This window comes from Abrus precatorius, unplaced genomic scaffold, assembly GCF_003935025.1.
Source record: "Abrus precatorius isolate BTA unplaced genomic scaffold, Abrus_2018 Scaffold4, whole genome shotgun sequence".
Taxonomy (NCBI): Eukaryota; Viridiplantae; Streptophyta; class Magnoliopsida; order Fabales; family Fabaceae; genus Abrus; species Abrus precatorius.
Window position 1 is genome coordinate 14,096,460 of NW_020874384.1, and position 25,231 is coordinate 14,121,690.

At 28.3% G+C, this 25,231-nt stretch overlaps 3 protein-coding genes across 4 annotated transcripts; all 3 read left to right on the forward strand.

The window, feature by feature from the left end:
• The first annotated feature begins 2,065 nt into the window (after positions 1-2,065).
• On the forward strand, positions 2,066-3,654 carry LOC113864554 (proline-rich protein 2-like). Of its 2 annotated transcripts, XR_003504873.1 has the most exons (3): positions 2,066-2,264; positions 3,049-3,511; positions 3,552-3,654. XR_003504873.1 is itself a non-coding variant. In XM_027498404.1 (2 exons), exons 1-2 carry the CDS (start codon positions 2,153-2,155, stop codon positions 3,444-3,446), a joined length of 519 nt encoding a protein of 172 aa, XP_027354205.1. In that variant the 5' UTR covers positions 2,066-2,152; the 3' UTR covers positions 3,447-3,486. The 2 variants fall into 2 exon arrangements, 1 of the variants encoding a protein (XP_027354205.1); XM_027498404.1 differs by lacking the exon at positions 3,552-3,654 and having other exon boundaries at positions 3,040-3,486.
• Positions 3,655-8,178: 4,524 nt separating this feature from the next.
• On the forward strand, positions 8,179-15,184 carry LOC113866166 (proline-rich extensin-like protein EPR1). The gene is made up of 3 exons (XM_027501051.1): positions 8,179-8,362; positions 9,576-9,989; positions 14,742-15,184. The coding sequence occupies exons 1-3, from the start codon at positions 8,248-8,250 to the stop codon at positions 15,182-15,184; spliced, it is 972 nt and encodes a 323-aa protein (XP_027356852.1). The 5' UTR covers positions 8,179-8,247.
• A 6,109-nt stretch (positions 15,185-21,293) lies between these two features.
• LOC113865314 (flavin-containing monooxygenase FMO GS-OX5-like) lies at positions 21,294-24,627 on the forward strand. The gene is made up of 6 exons (XM_027499777.1): positions 21,294-21,954; positions 22,081-22,233; positions 22,392-22,474; positions 22,743-22,878; positions 22,956-23,129; positions 24,357-24,627. Exons 1-6 carry the CDS (start codon positions 21,361-21,363, stop codon positions 24,528-24,530), a joined length of 1,314 nt encoding a protein of 437 aa, XP_027355578.1. The 5' UTR covers positions 21,294-21,360; the 3' UTR covers positions 24,531-24,627.
• Positions 24,628-25,231: the final 604 nt, after the last annotated feature.

Sequence of the window (25,231 nt, forward strand, 5' to 3'; positions counted from 1 at the left end):
ATATAATATTAAAATATATACATTTTATCCCCATATTAAGTTAACCTGTCTTACCTTAAAATTACGAAATTTTGATCCAATCGAGTTGAAACCAATGATCTTACTAAAATTTTAGGTCATCAGGTATTAACAAATTGGAATAACACAAAATGCAGTATGAGGACGAAAAAAAATGCTAATGGATAGGAAGTTAGTGGAACTCCATGCAGTTCATTTTTTGAATCACAAGGGATCGTAATCGATACAGTTGATGCGTCACTTTCTTCCCAGCTTTCCCAGGCTGGCATTCTCACAGTGCCACATGCATCTCAACTTGTTCCAAAATCATCACTCCTTACCATTTAGGTTCATATTTCTAATCAATACCACCCAAAATACCTTCTCCTTGTCTCATTTTGGCTTTATTCATTTTTTGGTTTAATTTTAGCAATTTGCTATAGGAAAATATTTTGCTGTATCTACTTGCTATGAGAAAAGATAGAATGTTTATAACACATGAATCAAATGGTAGATGATTGTTTTAATTCAATCTATTGTTTTAAGTTTGATTTTTAATGTTGTTGTATTAAATACTTAGAGACATAAAGTTACAATTTATCTACAAAAAGAACACTATTATAATAAAAAAATGGGCTCCTATCCGTTTGTGTTACAAATGACTCGATTTCACCAACGTTAAAAAATTTGACAGGCATTGAGCATACTTTGTATCTTATGTAACTCTCAGTGTTTACAGAACTTCAATGCAAACAGGTAAATTAGAGATGAGAGACTGGCTTCATTGGAGTATATACGATTACGAAAAAATGTAGCACTTCAGAGGAGAGGCTCCATCAAAGGAGAGTAAATTAGAAAGTTGACATCCCTTGAATGGGGAATGAAATTGATGAAGAGAGAGATTTGAAGTAAAGAAAAAAAGAAGAGAGAAAAAGTAAAAGATATAATAAATAATATGCTAAAAAGGAAGAGACAATTAAAAAGAAAAATAGAGAAAAGGACATAGAATATACGAGTTGAAACAAACTAAATGATCGTGAATCACATTTAAAAAATAATATTGTCTATTCATAAAAAAAAATTATATATGCCTCAAGTGAAAAGAAATAAATATCAATTCAGAATGAAAACTGCTGATACACAGAGAAAGAGAAGTAATTAATTATAAATTTAGAATTAGATTTTTTTTTTTTTTTATCATCGTAGGTGACACTTTTAGGTGTTTTTTTTTTATATGTTTGAGGGTATAATTTTAAAATATCTGTATACAAAAACATAAAAAATATTTGTTTAAAACATAAATAAAATATACAATGTCATATAAGGATATCATTTTTTAATGATTCAAATAATTGGTTGATATATGAGAAAAAAATAATTAATATCTACAGGGCTGTAAGGACATGAGTCAAGTCAGAATATATACTTAAAGAAGATATTAATTAAATTTAATTCATTTAAATAATTAAAATCAACCTAAAATATAATGTTTTTTGTATACCTAAATCAACAAGTATAAGGGAATATTCAATAAATTGAGTTTGAACATATTTATCGATTCAGGTACATGTTCTGTGTGCATTTCAATTCATTGCCAAGAAAAGATACACCGAGTTATTCACCATTCATTTTAGAGCCTTTACGATATTTAAACTCAAAATATTCATACATATATCTTGGTATTTATCAGTTAGGTATGTGTTCTACTTCTATGTCCATTTCACTTTAGAATCCTTACGACACCTACACTAAATCATAATAATGATTTCATCTTAATTTGGGTTGCCACGTTATATGTTTGAACCTTCCCCTTCCACTGTACTATTCTTCAATCACTACCCAAAGGGAACAGAAACACCTAACTTGTGAGGCTCATTAATAGATGGAGCACTCATTCTCAGCGACAAAAACGGTGTTAAACACCATTGATCTCTAAACACACTCCCAACTACCCATAATGCTCCCTAACTAATTCTATAATCTTAGTGTGTGCTCACAAAAAGAAGAGGCAAATAGTAACTTAATGCACAGTGTAACCCATGCTACCTATTATAAATAATGCATGTATTTGACAAGAGTAACACAAGCCTTCGAGCATTTCCCTTTTCAGCTTTCATTGCCAACCAAACCTTAGAGTGGCCTTTCTGTTTTCTCAATGAGAAACCCTTCCTCTATGCAATGCGCATTTTCGCGCTTCGGGGTTCCCTTGATGCTTCTTGTTAGCATCTTTTGTGCTACTTCAGCTTTAGCAACAACTGAAGTTCCAGGTTTGTGCTTCATGCTCACTCTGACACAATAATTAAATTTTTTGTTAATGTGTGAAATGCTCACACGTACTTAGTAGTGGTGACTATGCATGTATTATCAGTCCATTTTATGAGTTAAATACAAGTTATCAAAAGTAGAAGAATTTTATCAAAAAAATATTTTTCACTTTGTTGTATTTCTTACATTATAAATGGTTTTCTTAATCATTTATAATTATTTTAAATTATACTATAATAACTGGTATTAACTTAATTTTTCATTAATTAAAATATTCACTCAAACGAGGAATAAAAATTATTCATGAACTGTAAAATACTTACACGCTACATTCCGTCAATGAATGAAAATTATATATGGTCATGAGTTGATAGTTAGTCTTTGACAGATATTGTTTGTCTTCTACGTTCAAATATTTAAACTATAAATTTTGCGTCTTGATACACTCCATCAACTTGAAGACCTTTCCATAGAGGACACTATTTGAACTTTAAAATTTAACTAGTGACGTGTAATGTATATGTATTATTAAATTAAAGGGATTTTTTAAATAAAATATTAAAGATATATTACATGAATATTTTTGAATTTATTAAGTTTTATAGATTTAAAATATTTATTATTATTATTATTATTATTATTATTATTATTATTATTATTATTAAATTTAATTAAAAGATGAAGTTCTAAATTCAAAAGCAAATCATAATGAAAATTTATGTGGCATAATGAAAAGAAATTAACTGGTTAAATAAATCTGTTACTTATGGAATGCAGTGAACACAGATGGGAAGGTTGTGAATGAAGAGCTGACAAAGACAAATCAAAATGGACATGATGAAGAAGCAAAATTCAAAGGGTTTTTCCATCCAAAACCAATCTTCAAGAAGACAATTCCAATTTTTAAGCCTGAACCAAAGATTATTCCTATTCCAGTGTATAAGCCTGTACCAAAAATAATTCCAATTGTTAAGCCAATTCCTGTATTTAAGCCTCACCCAAAACCAATTATAGTGAAAAAGCCAATCCCAGCTGTTGAGACAGAGTCATTTCTAAAGCCAAAGCCTTTCTTTAAAAAGCCTATTATTCATAAAATACCACTTCATCCCAAATTTGAGAAACCACATATACCACATTTTCCAATTCACAAGCCAATTCACAAGCCATTTATTCCAACTCCATGAGATGATTACACTCTTTCTCCATATTCTACAAAATTATCATCCTTAATTATCCATTCTATTTCCAAATCCTTTACATGTATTGCTATGCCACTATCTCAACGTCAGTAGTGTTTCTATAATCATGTTACACATCTTGTGTATTCTATTAAAATATATCTATATCTAGTCCATGCTTTATTGCCTCAATAAGGTTCTCAGCATTGCTGTTGTAAATCGATTCTATGTATTATTGCAAAAATGCAAGTTATTCTCTATTTTTCGTTTATATAATTTTGTTAGTTTTCCATTCCTTTTAACATTTTGTGTGACTCCATTTTCCGCAAGGCTATTCATACCAAATAACCGTATATACACAAAATTACGACAGTACATTTTTACGTCCTTCTAATTTTAGTACATAAAAATTTCAAAGTTTAAATTAATTATCTCCTCAAAGTTATCCAAATCAACTTTCCCGAAATTGGGATGATGGACAATGTTTTAATTTTGCATCTAACATTAGATCTATCGGTCTATTTTATCTACAGAAAATTAAGTTTAATTTTGATATATCATCAATATAAAAATATTTAAACTGCTAATTAATTAAAAATTAGTATACATATATCTTTTAAAGTTATTATAAAAGTAAATAACTTTTAATGACGTAATAGTTCACGATTAGATTCGATGGCAACATAAAAAGTTTTAGATTATTGATGTATTTTAATTAAATTCTAAAAATGTATGCATAAGTTCTCGTTTTGGCTTTCATTATGTCAAATGCTTCATTCTATATTCTTAGTCACTAAGAAATATTGTGAATGTTGATGAAAGTGAAAGAGTAAAAGAATCTCACCAACCCTTTCATATTTAAACAACTGATAGAGATGCCTTGGAAAGAGGGTGGATTTTCATTGTGTATTAAAGCAGAATGAAAGTACACTCTCATGTATGTGGGTTGATGAAGTGTAACGAAACTACGCTATTTCTCGAGTAAGTAATCGAGGAGATATCATTATAATGATAGGTTACAAAGTGGATATGTTTAATTTAAAATTTTAACACATTAAGTTATGGATATTTTTTTTTTATTTACATGTTACCTAGTTTGATCAATATTTTTTTAAAGGTGTGACTTCTATATATTCACACTTATTACTTCAATATTACAAATCATTTAAATAATTTTAGTTCGTCCTGGTAGCATGATGTATAAAGTGTACAATTATAAGGATTATTTTCTAAGTGGGTCAAGGCAATGCTAATAATTATTTTAACAATTTATTCTCTTAAGCACATTCTTTAACATCATATATGTGATTGATCTATTTTAAAAAAATTCAAAACACTTTTCTTATAAATAAATATTTCTTTATAAATTACATTAATTTCTTAAAATATTAATTACTAATTTTAGTGTATTTGGAAAAACGTGTTGCTAGTATTTGGTGGATCTTTGGGCCAGCTAGTATACCAAATTGGTGTATAGGACTTGCAACACAAATGCACAAAGAATAATATTTTAGGCATCTCTGAAATAAGTTTATTTTATTTATTCCCATTTGAAAAGTGTGTATTTAGCATAATATTTAAGCATAAGTTAGTACTCTAAAGTCTTAGTAATCATGCATTTGATTTAGATTTAACATTTATTTTATTTAATTAGTTCAAATAACTATTGTATTGCGTGTTTTATGTATAGATAAATTGTTAGAGGAAAATTTAAAAGAAATTTAAAGTTGAAAAAAAAAATATGAACCCCTCTCAAAAAAATTACTATTGGGTGCTAGTGGTGTTACCCATGGCAGTGGTGAAAACCCATGAAAAAATAAAATAAGAAATGGATCCACTAGCAAACCATGGAGTCCACCACAACCATGGATCATGTTGCCTTATCAAAGTTCAAGATTTTTCAAGTTCAAAGGCATCCACTGAATAGCCATGGACTCCACCATAGCCATAAATTAAGTGAAAACAACACAATTTTCATGTTTATATTTGCTTTGAGTAGTTTGAAAAGACTTTTAACACCTGAAGTATAAATAGAAAAGATATGAAATGAAGTTCAAATATTAATTTTGCATTCGGGACTATTTGAACTCTGAATTTAACATTAATTTAAATTGATTTGTGCATCATGGGATTGTGTATCATATACGTAGATAAACCGAATAGAATGAGGAATTGTTTAGAAATTTAAGAAAAAAAAATCAACAAACTAACAAGATTCTTTAGGACTTGAAAACTAAAAGAAGAAGAAGAAAAGATTAATTACTTGACTGCAAAAGGTTTAGAAGCTTGTGGTATTATTTCTTACTTTCTATGTCCTCATAATTAAGAATCATTTTTCTTCTTTTGTTTCTTTTATTCTTTCAATTATTCTCTCAAGTCTTCTTTAATTTTTTCCCTTCCTCCTCTTTTTTTTTTTTATCCCTTTAACGCTCTCCCTCCTCCTTTTTATAAATTAGAATTCTCTATTTCAACCTAAAAGCTATTAAATTTCATAGCACTAATACAAGTTAAAAGCACTTATTCAAAACCTACCAAAAAATTTGTCTTTAGTTTGTCTTTACAATTAGACTTTACTTTCAAAGTAAACTTATGATCTTTGTTGTGGAAGAGGGTGATCATGATTATTATTATTATTCTTTATTTATTTAATAATAATTTTTTGACCTAATGATTTGAATATATTTTCCTTTTTCATTTTATTCTAAAATTTGACTCTCTTTTCTTGTATTTTAATTAATTTGAGGCATTAACTTAAGTAGAAATGCATTATATAGCCCATAATTATTTCCATTCTAATTTCATTGCTTTCAAAATTGAAAGTTATAAAATAAATTATGCAAGTAAAAAAATACATCAATCAACATATTTAATTACATAAAAGTGCTTTATTCTTTTCCAATTACATATATCATTTATAGAATAATGTCAAATTTTCAATAATTTTTGGTTCAGTAAAAATAAGTTTTACAAAATTAAATAAATAAAATATTACTTACGTGCACTAATGTCTTAACAAAAATTAAATATATTTTTTTAACTTTGTTATAAATTGAAAAGATTATTATTATAAAATTATTTGTGATAAATTAATCATAATTTTACATGCCTAATATTTAAAAATAAAGATTGAATAAAATTATAATAATTTTGATAAATGTTTTAATTGCTTTGCAAATCTTATTTTAAAATTTACTTTTTAAGTCTATGTATATATGTAAGGACAGGACATACTATCACATGCTTTGGTCAACAACAACTCCTTTAGAAATAGAGAATTCCAACAAGAATGAACCTTTTAAAAGAGGTCAAATCTGAAGCGAGATGATAATTTGAAGTTCGGTTTCTGAAAATTTAAGATAGAAACAACACAACATTTTTTCTTCATTTGTGTAGCTATTCTTATAGAATCTGGCAGATGTGTCATTATTAGCATGGGTGAGCAAGACAGGTTTTCCAAATTTTGGAAAAAATTATTTCATTTAATTAAATGCATGCATGAGGTAAGAGAAAAGAGTCATAGTAAGGCCTGAAATTTGATGTAGGTGGTAATGTTATGCTCAATATATATCATTCGATAGCGATTTCATCTTTATGGCAAAGTTAAAGTGAAGCATGAAAAGGATATTATGGACCCAATGCCATTCAGAACTTGGTAAGGAACACTGTCAACAACATGGGAGCATGTCCCTCTTCGAATTGGTGACCAACCCAATTGAGTGATTGCATTCTTGTGTTTGATCTTTCGAGTGTTGGGGCAATTCCAAGTAATTATTTGGTTTGGTCGTTAGATTTATTTTATTTGAGGTTATGGGCATGAAATTCTTTGTTGGTAGCTATCCAATTTTTCACCTACATGGGTGTGGGCTACAGATGCCAAGCAAAACCACTAATTTTCCATTCGTTGAAAAGATTAATTTTAACTTATAAATTTTTTTAATTTATTTTTATATTAATTTATTTTTCTATAAAGACTTATCATCTTGTGTTGCATTTGATTTTTTCAAAAAAGAAATCATTCTACTTTTTGTTTTTTATCCAAGCAGAGAAAGTATTGTTTGATTTTTAAAAAATTACTAATAATACACTCTTTTAAGTACATTCTTTATTGTTAGTTAAACTTTATTATAAATTTAAAATTATGAAAGCCTTGCTTTTAATTTAATTTGTTTTACTTATGTCTTTGTAATTTTTAATAAATTTTAATTAATAAATAATAGTGGATTAGTCAGTATGTTTCTGATACTCATAATTTTTTGTTATAAAAATTTTAGAAAAAGGAAATTAATGATATCTAGATTTAAGGTACAAAAGCATCCTAATCAAAGAGAAATTATAAAAAAAAAAGTATATTTACAAAGTCATAAAAAGACTAGTTATCAGGACTTCAAATTATAACAAGACAAATACAAAACACTCTGTTGTTTCATTCAACCAACGTTGTAGAATTACATGCTACATTGTGTTTGAACCTTCCCAAGTACCATGAAAAGAAACACCTAACTTGTGAGGTTCATTAAATGGAGGGAGAACCCATTATATCAGCAGCAATAACGGTGTATTAACGCCATTGATCTCTCTAAACACAGGTACAACCACCCACAATAATCCCTAAACCAAATCTAACATTTCGGAGGATATGAGAAGAAGTAATTGCCAATAGACCACTTAATGAACAGTTAAAGTCTCAAGCTAGCTATTATAAATAATGCAAGTATGGGACAAAAATAACTCAAGCCTTCAGAAATTTCCCTCTTAATTTCAGCTTTCATTGCCAAACACTATAGTCAGTGGCCTAGTTGTTTTCTCAATGAGGAAAGGTTCCACTCTCCAATGTGCACTTTTGTGCTTCTGGGTTCCTTTCTTGCTTATTGCCAGCTTCAATCATGCTACTTTTGTTAGGGCAAGAACAACTGAGGTTTCAGGTTTGTGGCTCATGCTTATCACAAACATAAAATTTTATTTTTTATCGAGTAATTAAAATGATTAAAACTTTTAAGATTGAATTTCAAAATCCTTAAGACTGCTAAAAGAATAAAGGTCTTGTTTGACAGGGTTTTTATGTAAAGTTATGTAGTATTGTATATTAGAATAATTTATTTTTAACTTATTTTAATTTAATCAATTTGATTGTTAAATATATAATATAAACCCTCTTATAATAAATTATATATTAAAATATATTCTAAATTTATTATTAAATATACATGCCTACATATAAAAACGTAAATATACTTATACATGCATCGGATTTGGAAGATTAGATCCATGCATGCTTGACATTAAGATCAACATTTTCTACCTCTGGCATTTGAAAGATGAAAAACTATTCATAAATCGAATATGCTGTGCTCTAATGTTTTGAGGAAAGAGACCGACGCTTCATACGCTATAGCCAGACAATGATTCATTTTTACTTGTTAGTATGTCTTTTATTGGTGTTATTGTCTTCCAAATTTTACCTCAGCATGAGTGTATGCGTGAAATTAATTTTTTATGATTATATTTTGAGCATCTTCCTCTTCAACTGATATTATTTTTTACATTGTTGTATTTCCTACATAATAAATGTTTTTTAATCATTTATAATTGTTCTAAATTAACTATAACAATTGGTATTAAGTTAATTTTAATTAATTAAAATATTCACTCAAACGAGGAATAAAAACTATTCATGAACTGTAATATACTTACACGCTACATTCAGTCAATAAATGAAAATTATATATGGTTAGTTGATGGTTAGCTTTTGACTGATATTGTTTGTATTCCACGTTCACATACTTTAATTATAAATTTTGCATCTTGATACACTCTGTCAACTTGAAGACCTTTCCAAAGAGGAAACTATTTGAACTTTAAAAGCATTGTAACTAGTGACGTGTCATGTATGTGTATTATTAAATTAAAGTGATTTTTAAAATAAAATATTAAAGATATTAAATGAATATTTTTGAATTTAGTAAATTTTATAAATTTAAAAGATTTATTATTATTGTTTAATATAATATAACATTATATTATATATGATTAAATTAAATTAAAAAATGAAGTTTTAAAATTCAAAAGTAGATCATAATGAAAATTTATGTGGCATAATGGAAAGAAATTGACTGGTTAAATAAATCTGTTACTTATGGAATGCAGTGAACACAGATGGGAAGGTTGTGAATGAAGAGCTGACAAAGACAAATCAAAATGGACATGATGAAGAAGCAAAATTCAAAGGGTTTTTTCATCCAAAACCAATCTTCAAGAAGACAATTCCAAATTTTAAGCCTGAACCAAAGATTATTCCTGTTCCAGTGTATAAGCCTGTACCAAAAATAATTCCAATTGTTAAGCCAATTCCTGTATTTAAGCCTCACCCAAAACCAATTATAGTGAAAAAGCCAATCCCAGCTGTTGAGACAGAGTCATTTCTAAAGCCAAAGCCTTTCTTTAAAAAGCCTATTATTCATAAAATACCACTTCATCCCAAATTTGAGAAACCACATTTACCACATTTTCCAATTCACAAGCCAATTCACAAGCCATTTATTCCAACTCCATGAGATGATTGCACTCTTTCTCCATATTCTACAAATTATCATCCTTAACGTTATCCTTTCTGTTTCCGAATCCTTTACATATATTGCTATGCCACTATCTCAACGTTAATAGTCTTTCTATAACCTGTCGTACACATCTTATGTATTGTATTAAAATATATATCTAGTCCATGCAGTATTGCCTTAATAAGGTTCTCGACATTGTTGTAAATCGATTTTATGTATTATTGCAAAAATGGAAGTTATTCTCTACTTTTCGTTACATTTAGTGATTGCTTATACATTCTTTCGAAGGATATTTCTTAAGAATTATGCAACCAAATTACTAACTAAGATGTGAACATATCTCAGTGGTTGTTCAAAGGCATGGAAAATTTTGGAAAGTGCATTACAGTCAATAAAGTGAAAGAAAGAAGCATTTTTACGAGGATTAAATTCAGCCATCAACACACAAAATTATTACTATTTGAACTGAACTTAATTTTGAAGTGATACTCAAAAGTTTAATCAAAGCAAAAAAATCGAAACACAATAAAATATAATAGTAATTTTTTAAAAAATCTAGGAAGAGTTAAAGTAGACTTCTCCAAAACCTCACTCAAAGCAATCTAATCCTCTCTTAACTCAAGCTTCAACATCCAATTCCATATCAAATTTACTTAAATACAACGAGTGCAGGTAAAGACTTATTTTATAGCCAGTAAAACAAAAATATTTATCGACAATTCTAGCAGTACTTTTAATAGTTTGCAAAATTGAATTTTGGACAACTCTATCCACTCATTTACCAACTATTTTCTCCTGTGGAGTAAAAGTTAAAAGAAAACTTATAACGATAATAACTATTGTTAATAAAAGAAATTTTTATTTATTGTCTAAAATGTAAACTATAGAATAACACAATCAGAACTATTATTTTCTAGCAAAATACTAGGAGTCTCTCAAATAAGAAAGCTCATAAAGTAAAGAATCAATCTAACTAAGAACTATAAAACAAAAACAATAAGGATAAAGGTACGTAAAACACCATTATTTATCTATTCTATCCTATTATTTTAGTGGCAAAATTGTTATTTTTAAGAAATTAGTAACTAAAATCATTGTAAATAACATGCAACAATTTGACATATATAATTACCCGTCAAGGCATCAATTAGCTTTATTTCCCTCCTAAAAATCACGAACAACAAAATATATTTAAATGTAGTCTAATTACACAAATATAACTTGCATAATAGTTTATGTTTATCTATCTGTCATCCCTTCCCAAGCATAACGAAAATGAGAATTTCTTCTCCCTAACCTCAAAAATCATGACTGAAATGGTTTGAGAAGGGCAATGTTATTTTGTCCTAAACTCTTTGCATATATGAGCACTATTGTAAGCAAAGGAAGATTTGTTAAACACTAAAGAAACATGTCGCAAGCATAAAATGTTAAAAAAAACAAAACAAAAGAAGTAAAAAAACAAAGATTGATTTTTCAATATTTAAAAACTAACAAATCAATCATAAAACATACATGTATGTCCAACTGACGATTTGTTGGTAGCTATGTAAGTTAAATACTTTTTTATACTTCAATTCATTTATTATTACAAAATATCTAAGTGAGAGTATGATAGTTTAATCCCATTCTTTGTTGCATTAATTTTATTTCAGTTCTTTTATACCAAGTCTTAACAAATATACTAAAATAACTATTTTAAATCACTCTTAAAATAATTTTGCAATGGAGCATGGTCCATGGGCATTAAGTCCTTAATTTGTAAATAATTGAGAACAGATCACACAATTATAACTTTCTACTCCTCCCAGTAAGTTAGATCTGTGGTTGACATAAATAGAATTAGATATTCACTAAGATATTTTCTCTAGTCATAAAATGAAAGATAATTAAAGTAGTTCTCACCTTAACTTTAGCTCACCCTTCGCCGATGCATAAACTCTATATTACATGAACCCACCTTGTGAATTTATTGATGGGTATGTTTACAGTTTTACACTGCCGACACTACGAATACTATTTTTGTCTTTGTTTTATTTGTTTTTGGTTTAAACCATTATGGGTTCCAAAATCACAACTAATTTTATTTTTTTAGCATAGTGAAAGTCTTGAATCATGCAATTCAGAACAAAGGAAGTGATGATGAGTGGTCACTTGGCATGTGTTTAAGTCAACGAGTATTTAAGAGACTGGGATTGTTGTGATGTTTGAAAGCTAAGTTGAGAGGCTTTGATTATCCTTTATTTTGTTGGTAGCAGAATTGGTGACATGAGTTTGGTTGATGATGCCTTGGAATTATCATGAACGTGAAGTATGTTTTGTGGTTTGGGTTTTCTTTGGGGTCTCAATCATTTTGGCTTAATCTATCTGTTTCTTGTTTTATTTTTATTTTTTTGTCAACATCTATTCCTTTCTTTTCCTTTTTGGTTTATTGTTTCTTTGTTTTTAGTTGGTAGTTTTGGTATGTGTTATTGGATCATATTGTGGGTGTGGCAAGCGTGAGCAGTACAATTTTTTAATAATTTTGTTAAAATATACTTTTATTTTAATTAATTTATTAAAATTTACTAAAATTATAAAGGTTTCATACTTAATTTAATAAATTAAATAATAAATTTTTAATTTTTAATAATTTTAGTGAATAAATAAAAATGTTAAAGAAAACCGTATCCTTACACCTATCTTAATTGCAAACTTAAACACAACTAGTATTCAAGTTGTCTTCTATCTTTTTGAAAATTTTGTTTATCTTCCTTAAAATTAACTTACTTTTACCTTTTGATGTACATGGACAATTTTTTGGGCTTCTCACAGCGTAAAACTTTCCTTTTTCCATGTTATTTTTAATTATATATTGTGTATATGTGTAAGTGAGTGTGTGGATGCGTGTAATTTTATGAGATAAATTGTACATTTTAAAATTTGTAAAAGTAATTTAAATATATTTCATAAAAAATTAATTATGAAATATGCAATGCATATTAAATTTTTAATATTTTATTCATTTATTTATTTTAAAATTTTGATATTTTCTTAATTTTTTAAGTGAAAGACTATATTCATTAAACTAAGGCTGAATTTTTCATTATTAAAAATTGGAAATGTAAGTGTTGACGTAATAGTTTTACGGTAACTAATTAGACATTAATGCATTTAAATTTAAAAAAAAAGTATAGTTAAAATTTAAAGTCTATTGCATAAAAATGTGGAAGGATGGTCAAAACGTACCGTTGGACACTTTAAATATGTATTAAATAAGCACTGGTTTTTCTATGTAAAGACTACCATTATTGATGAAAGGATAATTAATTAATTGTCATCTCCAGAGCTTTTATAACAAGAAGTATAGTCTCCGGTTGATCATAATTGGTCACACTCGATAGTAAAAGATGATAATCAATTATTGCTTAAGAGAATGATTTATATGCATTCCGATTTTAGTCTTATCAATTCTGTGGTCCATTTTCATTGTCAAGAATAATTTTCTTTACACCAAATGTATTCCTTACTCAATAGTTGTTAATTAATTTCTTCGAAATATAAAAGTTACTTAAATGAATTTACTTTTCTTAAAAAAAAAAATCGTGTTCATATATACAATTAAGAATTAAATTCTTATCAACATTCTCAAAACATAACTATTTACTAACTATGTCAAACTAAACAAGGGTTTGAACCTTCCCTACTTCAATTACCACCCAAATAGGGATAAAAAAAACACCTAACTAGAGAGGCTCATTTAATTGAAGGAGAAACAATAATCAGCAACAATAACGGTGTTAAAAGCCATTGATCATCTCTAAAGGAGCCTCCGACTACCCATAATAATCACAAAAAAAGTAATGGCTTAATAGGCCACATAATGTAAAGTTAATCCCAAGCTAGCTATTATATACTATAAATAATACATGTAAGGGAATAGAATAAATCAAGCCTTAAGACATTTCCCTTTTCAATCTTCATTGCCCAACCCTAGTGTGGCCTAGTTGTTTCTTTCAATGAGAAGCCCTAACACTTTGCAATGCGCATTTCTGCGCTTGTGGGTTCCCTTGTTTCTTGTTGCCAGCTTTTGTTGTGCTACTTTTGCCATGGCAACAACTCAAGTTTCAGGTTTGTGGTTTATGCTGACACTCACATAGATAAATCTTTGTTCATATGATGTACAAAATGCTTTGCACATACATAACAGAGTTGTACCTCTAAGTAATGGGTTGGGAATAGTAGATCCATACTTGACATTAAGTTTGAGGATGGGGACCTCTTCACTATTTAGTCAATGAAAATTATGGTGTATATATATATTGTTCTTATTGCCATAGAAATTCAATTCGATGATTTATTTAAGCGGGTACATGTGCATATCTAATTAAATTGTGGTCCATACTATCTCAACTAGGGTTTAGTGGCTCCAAGAGTCCCCACATCAAATGACTTGTAGAGATTTTGTTCGTCCTTGGCCATGTATATGTTACATTGCTATCTCGTTTGGCACTTCGTTTCAATTATTTGTTTTGATATACTTTTCTATCTATATGAAACAATTCAAATTTTGTGATGTGTATGGACAAACGTATTAATTATAAGTGCTTATTCAATACATTTTTATCATTACAAATTGAAAAACTATAGTAAATATCATGAAAAAGTTTTATAAATTATTTTCTTAAATTCCTAAAATGGTCTTCTAAACGTTCTCAATATCATAATGTCATTGTGTTTAACTGATTCTTCACCATTTCTAATTCAGGGAGTGAAGAGTTGACAAAGGCAAACCAAGAAGGACACGATGAAGAAGCAAAGTTTAAAGGGTTTTTTCCAAAACTAATAATCAATAAGCCTATTCCAATTGTTAAGCCTGTTCCAAAGCCAATTCCCATTGTTAAGCCTATACTAAAGCCAATTCCCATTGTTAAACCTATTCTAAAACCAGTTCCTATTGTTAAACCAGTACCGAAGCCAATTCCTGTTATCAAGCCTATCCCTATTCCAGTGTATAAGCCTATGCCAAAACCAGTTCCCATTGTTAAACCACTTATAGTGAAAAAACCCATCCCTACTGTTAAGCCAAAAGAATTTCTAAAATCAAAGCCTTTCTTTGAAAAGCCTATTCCCAAACTACCAGTTAACCCCAAATTCAAGAAACCACTTCTACCACCTTTGCCAATTCACAAGCCAATTTCAATTCCATAAGATGATAGGAATCTTTTGGCTCATACTATAAAATTATCATGCTTAGAAAGCTACCTACTATATGCCTTTAATTTATATAAATCTTATGTTGTATCTCAAAATCAATCAACTGCGCACTTTGTATTATCTTAAGCTTGTCGTACACTTCTTGTGTACTGAATTGAAATATAGTTTTCACCTCAATAAAGTTATCACAATTGCTATTGTAAATGTGATTCTAATTCTATATATTATTCTAAGAGTGAAATGATTTACTGTTTTTATTTAAATAATATTTTTTTAATTTTGTAGTTTCCTTTAATAAATCTGCTTATGTGCTTTGTTTAAATTTTTTATATCATTCTCAAACCCAAATCAAAAGTGGTTAATACTGAGTAAAACTCACCCGGATCAACAAGGTTGTCTTTTCTTTTAAAATTCTATGCGGTTACAATTTTTTAAAACTAATTCACTCATTTTTATTTTCTACTTTGAGTCCTATGCAATATAAATTTATCAAGTGCAATTTTAATATTTTTATTAAATAATTATTTTTTTAATCAATTTAAATATATTTATTTCTTTTATTAAATAAAATTAATTTTATATGTTAAAATTTTTTAAGTTATATTTCTAATTTTGATAAATTAAATAATCAAACTTTTGTTTATTTACTTTTATTTCTTCATTTTATCATATAAATTTTGTAATATCGATGTATAATTTACATTATCTTTCTCCAATAAATCATAAGGAGTTTATGTATAACTTACGTTATTTTAAATTTGCTATCATGAATCATAATTTAAATATAAATTTAAATATTTCATTTATAAATAAAATTATTTTTTAATGATTTACAACATAGTTGTGTGATCTTTCTTCGCTTTTTATATTGTTTATCGTAAGATGTATATATAACTGTATTATCTTATATCCCAAGAATTATAATTTTACGAAAATTTTAATTTTAAATAATTTTTTTACTAAATTTAATTTTAATCAACTAACTTTAAAATTTTTATAATATATGTACGTAACTTTGAGTTTCACATTGGACTAAGGGATAAATAGGAGTAGGAACCGAACCTATTGAGTCAAAACTAATTTTGAAATAATTTTCTTTTCCTAGAGATACAAATTAATACTTTAATAAATAATTATTTTATCTAAAAATAAAATAACAATTTAGGGATTAAAAATATTTCTTTAAAATTAAAATAAATTTATACAATTAATTTAAAGTAATAATTATTTAAACAGATATTTTAAAGTGCTAATATATTCTTACGCGTAAATGACTCCCAAACTCATTTTTTGTTTTAAAATTATTTTTTACAATTTTTCAAAATTTTTTTTAATAAACTTTGTTAACAACTCCTCTGTTTTTTATTTTTAATTAATCTTTTATTAAAATAAATATCTTTAAATACATTATAAAATTATTATTTAATACACAATTTTATCAACTTAAATCTTTAAAGTTAATTTTAAGCATTTAAAAATAATATTTATTATATTTGTTTTATTTTTAAAATAATAAATATTTTGTAATAAAATATGATTAATTTTATTTATTATCTTAAGACAAATATTAATAATTTTGTTTAGACTTAAATATGCTTTAACTACCTTTAAATAAGGCTTATTTTAAATTACTACCTATTAAATTTTTTATTTTAATGTTTAACTAATTTTTTTTTAATTTTGTATCTGACTTTAACCTTCGTCAGTTAAATAGTAATGTGGCTCACAGTTTGCCACATCATCCCCAATCTCTCTCCTCCACCTTATCCTTAAATTTTCACGTCACGACTCTACATCAAAAAATGAAACATAACTTATACGTTGCATTTTGGGAAATGAGGGGAAAAGGGCCAAATCAAGAACCCTATTCCAAGAAGAAGAAGAAAAACACTAAGGAGAAAAACACGCTGAAGACAAACATGAAAGGAAGAAGAAGAATCATAAAAGGAAGAAGAAGGTTAGGTTTCCTTCGTTAGTTATTGTTGTTTATCTCGGTTTCCGTTTCCGTTCTTCATCTTCACGAAATGAGTAGTATGGGTGGTTCCTCGTGCTCATCTTCTTCACGAGTTATTGTAACTTGCAAAAGTAATAAGTTTGCTATAACTTTTATCTCACATAGTAAGGAAAATCCTAGTAGAAAGTTTTAGAGATGCTCTGCTTGGAATGTAAGTTCAATTAGTTGTATTTGGGGATAAATATGTTTATATTTAGTTTACAGGAACCTAATTCTTGTAATTATTTTCGTTAAGTTAAAGAGCCTGTAAATGGAGATAATGAGTCTGTTATCTCGAGACAAATCCGCATAATTCAAGAGTTGAAGGTAAAGATTAGTGATTTAATGGAGGTTGAAAAAGTAACTAAGGGAAAAATGACAAAAAGCAAAGAAGAGATGGTAAGACTTCAGTAAAAATGTCATGATCTCCATCAACAACTTGCAATTATTGAAGCTTAAAATATCCCGCAAGAAGAAGAAGAAGATTATTGTTAAGAGGAATAGGGTAAAGATTTTAAGATGTTTAGTAATTGTTCTTTGGTTTTTCATTACCATTGTGAGCATTGTAGTAGTAATGAATGTTATTGGTAGAGAAGTTTTAAAGGCTGACAATTTGTAATTCAATGTAATGAAAGTTGTTTTAAATATGGTTTAATGAATTCAATGACATAAGAATTAATGCTCATGACTTTGTTCATTTTGTTATTCAATCTATTGACTCTATTATTTACTCTGTTGAATTTGATTATATTCACTAAAAACTGATTCTGATTTGACATAACAATTGATAACTAAATGTACAAGTTTTATCAGTTATTAACTAACTCCATAATCTTAGTATAAATAAATGTTTTCATATTATTACCTTCAATATATAACTGAACGTAAATTATTACTTAATATTTTATATTCTTTTAGTATTTCTAAAATAAATATTTTACATTTTACTACTTGCATTATACAAATTTACTAATTCACTACCCATTTTTGTTATAAGTACCAAATTAGAAATGTGTAAAAATAGGACTCAAATATATAAAATAGTGGTCATAAAAGGTGCATATGCATACTACACATTGTTTATATTTGATTGTCATCAAAAGGTACATCTTGTGGTCCATAAAAGATTCTCATTCACATGCTTCACAATTAAAATAAAGATATTGTTGCTGTACATTGTTTAAAATAAAGTAAGTAATATTACTCCTAATACAAAATAACTCTAAACAATATTCTCCCTCAGAAATGGTTCCCAAAAAACACTGTTCTCCTTCAATTCACATCATTTGTTCGTCTCTCTTATTTGCCCCTTTTGCTACACTTGCCTCCAAACTTGGTTGAGTTGATAAAGGTGATGGAGTTAGCCATTCGTTAGCTGCTCTTTCTGCTACAACAATGTTTTCATTAAGATCTGCAGCAATTGATCTTCCTTCTAGTTGAACAATTGGTTGACTTGTTTGCTTCCGTCTTGTGATTGGTCCCTTCAGTGGTCTTCTTGGCATCAATTTTTGCTTGTAAAGGTAAATCATTAGATTTTACCAAAGCTATAAAATGATGAGGCTAATACATATACCTTTTTCTAGACTGGTAGAGATTGTTGTGCATTTGTTACTCTAGGTGGACTAGGTACTGAGCTCCTTGCCCTCCTCTTGTCATTCAAATCAAATATGATTTCCTTTCTATTCAACATATTATACTCTTGAATTGCATCCTTAAACTCCTTAATGGAACTAAACTCCAAACTTAACTTCCATTTGAAATCTTTATTCAAATCATCACCATTAAATTTGGAATATTTTCTTCTCAGATCATCTTCCTCAGAGTCACCATTGATCAGCTCTTCACTTGCATACTCATGATTAATATTATCTGCTTCTACTCTTTATGCCTTATAAAAACCATCTGCATTGGCAAAACCTTGACTAGTCTAACAAAAAATACCAACATTTATTCTTTTTGTTTGCCTCTTCCTAACACCTTTTTTTTTTCTTTTTTTTTTCCACCTATAGCTTTCTCAATAGCAGCAACAACAACATTCTCACCCCCAACACCAGCATTCTCACCCCTCAACTCCAGCTCTACCAGCAACACTAGCACCAACAATAGCCCTCCTTTTAGTCTGAGCATCACTTTGAAGCGCACTTGGTAAGTCACCTTCACGAGTGGACATTTCAACATATTCTTCTTCTCCAGAAATCCAAACAATTTCTACACAAACAGGTACTTTCTCAGGCTCATGAAATACTATGAGCAACATGTTCCTCCTCAGCCTCAACATCTTCATTCACTTTTTTTGTAGCTAATTTCTTCCTGTTACGTTTTACTCGCCTAAGGAACGTGTCTATCAAATCCATCATCCATGTCACCAGTCCTTTCCTCCTCACTATCATCTAAATGAACTTCCTTTAGAGTTTTCTCTTCAATATTGGCAAAATTGTCCCTAACAACACCCTTGTTGCCTTCACAAATAGCATACATTTCAACCTTCACACTATTAGACATGGCAAAGTTAGCCATGTCTAGGGCTACACTATTACGGTTGATTTCCTTGTAGTCATAAGGACCAAATTTTCACCATATCCTCACAGGGTGCTATTCGTAATCTAAGTCTTCTTTTACAATCTCAAGTGCTTCAAAGTACGACCACCTGTCCATATAAATGTTCTTCACAAGAACTGCCTCTTTGTCCCCAACATAGTGCATAATGGAGTCCAACTCAAAATGACCCTTGTGATGAATAATAATATTGAAAGTCATCTATATACAAAAAGGAACACATATTCGTGTTAGGTAAAGCAAAATTAACAAAAGTAAACCTTAACCCTCAATAATCAAATCGAATAACACTTACCTTCAACAATATCTAGAATGGTACTTTGTATTACTCTTTGCTCAATAGTAAGTGTTTTCCAGAACAGTAAAGGGCCTCACCTATTTATGGCAACAAAATGTTGCCTCTGGTAACACTTCTCCTCCACGAACAACCAATCACCAACAATGGTGTTTAGGAAACAAGGAACAAACAATAAATGAATGTTTGTTTCCAAAATGAAAAACAATAAAAAATAAAGATGAAGATGAGAAAGAAAGTTGAATTTTAGATAAATGGTTCAACGATTTTTGCTTTGTATTTTAAAATTTTTTACTTAAAAATGAAGATTGAGGAATTGCCCATTTACGACTTCAGCGTTCCTTCGTTCAATATTTTTAAAGTTGAAATACTATGTGCTTAAATCTTAATTTTTTTAATTTTTTAAAAAATAAAATACTAATATGAATTCGTGACGTGAAAATTTAAAGGTAAAGTAAAAAAGAAAAATTGAGTGACATGCAAACTGTGAGCTACGTCACCAATTAACTGACGGAAGTTAACGTTAAATATAAAATTGAAAAAATAGTTAAAAATTTAATTAAAAATTATAAATAATAATTTAAAATAAACTCTATTTAAAGATAATTAAAATATATTTAAATCTTTTATTTAATAAATTGTAAAAACAGAGTTTCGTCCAAATTTTAATTACTGTTACTTGAGAAATTATTTTTTTTAATTTAATTTTAGTAATATTATTCATATAAAAATTTTATTATGTTATATAAATATAAGTTTTATATGAATCATTATGAAAAATAGTAATTCTTACTTAAATATGATAGTTGATGTGTAAAATCAATGTATTTAAAGTAAAATTCATTTTTTTAATTTTAGTAATATTATTCATATAAAAAATTTATTATGTTATATAAATATAAGTTTTATATGAATCATTATGAAAAATAGTAATTATTACTTAAATATGATAGTTGATGTGTAAAATTAATATATTTAAAGTAAAATTCATTTTTTTAATTTTAGTAATATTATTCATATAAAAATTTTATTATGTTATATAAATATAAGTTTTATATGAATCATTATGAAAAATAGTAATTCTTACTTAAATATGATAGTTGATGTGTAAAATCAATATATTTAAAGTAAAATTCATTTTCTAAGTGAGTTTTGTTAATAAATTTCCCATCATAAATCCTTCTTCGATTGTAGTATGGCTCCAACATTCCCGATTTTCATTGACCATTTTCATAAAACGTCAACGCTTTAACCATTTCATACAACCCAACCTTTCAGTAAAAGCTCTCTCTCTCTCTCTCTCTCTCTCTCTCTCTCTCTCTCTCAATGATTCGGTCAGTGAAAGTTGCAGTGATTGGAGCCGGCGTCTCCGGCCTCATCGCCGCACGAGAGCTTCAACGAGAAGGCCACTCCGTCGTCGTTTTCGAGAAGAACAACCGCGTCGGAGGCGCATGGATCTATGACCCGAAAACAGAGTCCGACCCCATTAGTGTTGACTCGACCCGAGAAATCGTTCACAGCAGCCTCTACCTCTCGCTGCGCACGAATCTCCCGAGACAGCTAATGGAATTTTCGGATTACGCGTTTGCGAAGAAGGAATCGGGCGACCCGAGAACGTTCCCGGGTCACGAGGAGGTGCTCCGTTTTCTGGAAGATTTTGCGGGTGATTTTGGGATCGACGGGTTGATCCGGTTCGAGAAGGAAGTGGTGAAGGTGGAAGGGAAGGGGAACGAGTGGGTGGTTGAGTCCAAGAGAACCCGGGGCGGTGAGTCGGCGAGTCGAGAGGTGTTTGAAGCGGTTGTTGTGTGTTCGGGTCACCACGTAGAACCCTACCTTGGTGAGGTTCCAGGAATTGACACGTGGCGTGGGTTCCAGATGCATTCCCATAACTACAGAGTTCCTCAACCTTTCACCGATCAGGTATAGAAAATTTTCAAACTTTTACCTCTCCTTAATTATAATTAATGATATAAATTTATTAAAACAATATTTTTGACGTCATATTGTTTTTTAATATTTACATAATTCATTGATAATCACTAATAGGTTGTGATTTTAATTGGGCTTGGACCTACTTGCTTTGACATCTCAAGAGAAATTGCACAAGTAGCAAAGGAAGTTCATGTAGCAACAAGACTAAATCGAGATATAGCGGGTATGAAGTCAGAAAACTGTGGAAATTTATTGTTCCATTCTGTGGTATGTAAATGATTATTATGAATATAGCTTGAAAAAAACATTTTTTGAAATTGAAAACATATTTTACCTTTTAACTAATTTGAGTACTTTAATTTTACATAATATTTGTTATTTTTAAGAATATGATATTGCTTATTTTCGTTCTTGTCTTTTGACAGATCAAATGTGTATGCGAAGATGGCTTGGTTGTCTTTGAAGATGGATTCTCTGTTTATGCGGATGCCATAATCCATTGTACAGGGTACAATCAGAAAGTTTCTTTTTCCTCGTATGCTATCTGATCATTAAATTATATAAATTAGAATTATTAAATTAAGTAATATTCACAGAATCTTTATAACTTTTAATCCCATTTAGCTAATAAATAACAATGTGTTAAAATAAATGTTTTAAAGAGTGTGTTCTCAGTGTTTTTTACCTATGAAGCACGTATATAATATAGAGACTCTTTGAATCATGTACTTGTGAGTAATGTAGTTAATGATCTTGTGGCACAAGTAATATAACAGGTACAAGTACCACTTTCCATTCCTTGAAACCAATGGAAGAGTAACCGTTGAGGATAATCGAGTTGGGCCACTATACAAACATGTTTTTCCTCCGGCATTGGCTCCAGGGCTTTCTTTCATTGGTTTAACCTACAAGGTTATCATATATCAGTAGTTTCATTATATCATATGCTGAAACAATTAGTGTTAATTGTAATAACTTGGTGCGACCAGGGTCTCGGGTTCGATACACTTGAGTTACAAGCCAAATGGATTGCAAGAGTTTTATCTGGTAAGGTTCAGCTACCTTCGGAAGAGGACATGATGGCATCTGTTAAAGACTACTATCAATTAATGGAGGAAAATGGGTTGCCCAAGCGTTACACCCACTCCATTTATCCACTTCAGGTATGTATGTACACTTGTTTTACTCGCCATCTTTTGCTTTTGGTTTTCCTACTTTGCTCAATCATACCATTGATACACCTGTGCCCATAGATGCAATCCAAATTGCCAATTGATTGACATGACTTGTTTATCAGTAGCTGTAATAATTTTTATGAAAAAATAAGACATTAATCTAGCTAAGTTGTCAGTAGTCTGCCAAACAATTTGCATTTTGCCTAATTACATAAGAAAAGAATCAAGATTCTAAAGATCCATTAATGAACTTAAAATCTCAAACCAGAACCGGGGGAGATAATAAATAAAAGACAAAATTAATGTTTTCTTCTTTTAAAGTATGTTTTAATTTTGTCTTTAACTTTTTTTTATTCATTTTAGTTTCTCAATTTTCAAAAATGATTTAATTATATTCTTTTATGTTAAAAACATTAATTTTGTTGAAAAATTGTTTCTTTTTTATACTGTTCATCATCTCAAATATTTAATGTGCATCCTCTTTCATCTCTTCTTCTTCCTCTTTTCTCACCGTGGATGAATAAATGATATTATGTTTCTAAAACTTTACACCATTGCTAACAACCTTCTTAAAAAGATGATGCACGGTAAGGCAACACAATAATATTGTCTCTCTTTGAATGGTGGTGGCATCATTTATATGAAGTTTGAAGAAAAAGAAAAAAATGAAAGGGAGAAGGAGGAGAACACAGATCAAATATCTTAAAAAGATGATGAATAATACACATGACAGAAAAATACAAATTTTTAATATAATTAGCGATTTTAATAGAAAAAAACTTATTTAAAATATTTTTAAAAATTAGAAAATTAAAATAAATAAATATAAAGTTAGAGGGTGAAATTGAAATTTAAAAAAACAAAAACACTAAAAGCATGATTGATTTCTATCTAAGGAATACAATTTTAGCCTATGCCAAAGTAGGGAAGAAAACTTGAGTTTAATGCAATCAATATGATATCATATGGGAAATCAGAAATGTGCATTCTAAAGGTTTGACTAGTTTTACTCTTCTGAGTTTACCTATCTATCAATGACAAATTGCAAGGGATGTTACTTCAAAAGATTAAAAAAATTTATTTTGAATTTATATTTATTATAATTTAATATATTTTTAACGTATTTTTTAATTAGAAAATGTATTTTAAAAATTTGTAACGTATAGTTTAAGAATACTCGGTAGCATGATCGTATACAAATTACTCTGGCTGCAGGCTGACTATAAACATTGGGTAGTTGCTCAACTTGGACTGCCTCCGTCGGAAAAATGGAGGGAGGAAATGGGTAAGGAGTGCTTTAAGAATTTTGCTGAAATCAACCAAAATTTCAGAGATGAATGGGATGATACTTATTGGGATGCAATCATTCAGAGTACACCCACTTCGTAAAATTAAAGATATTGCATTTCCAATGACAATTATTGAGCTTCTCTCTTTTGAATACTTGCTATTTTTTTAATAATATACTAAAGAGTTTTATTAATTTTTGTTATTGTATTATTGAAGTTATAAAAATAAATAAATATTTCTCAATTATAAATTATTATACGAGTGAATATTGATATTTATAATTTTTTAATATTTTTTTGTAATTTACAATTTTATAACTGTTTTGTTTAGATTTTATTTAAAGATATGAGATTCTTCCGTTATATATTTAAGTATTTTATTTGTATTGAGGTAATATGATGTGAAATGAAATTGAAATTTTTATTTTTTTTTTACTTATTTTTTATAATTTTATATTTATTTTATAATACATTATTAGACGAAATTTATTATATGTTGTCAACATTTTATTACCTTGTTCATTAAAAAAATAAAAAATAAATTTATAATTTTTTTAATAATTTTTTATGATATTGCTGCTGCGCAAGAGTAAATGTTTGAAAAGTTAAGAATACTTTTTTTAAATATTATCATCAGAAAAAAAATTTTCACATAATTTTAATTGAGATAAAATTATTAATAAATTTTTTTACGAATACAAATTTATAAATATAATAATTAAAATAAATAAATAATAATAAATTTTTATAAAAAATAAAAGTAAAATAACATCATATCTTTATTTAATAATATTTTTTTTT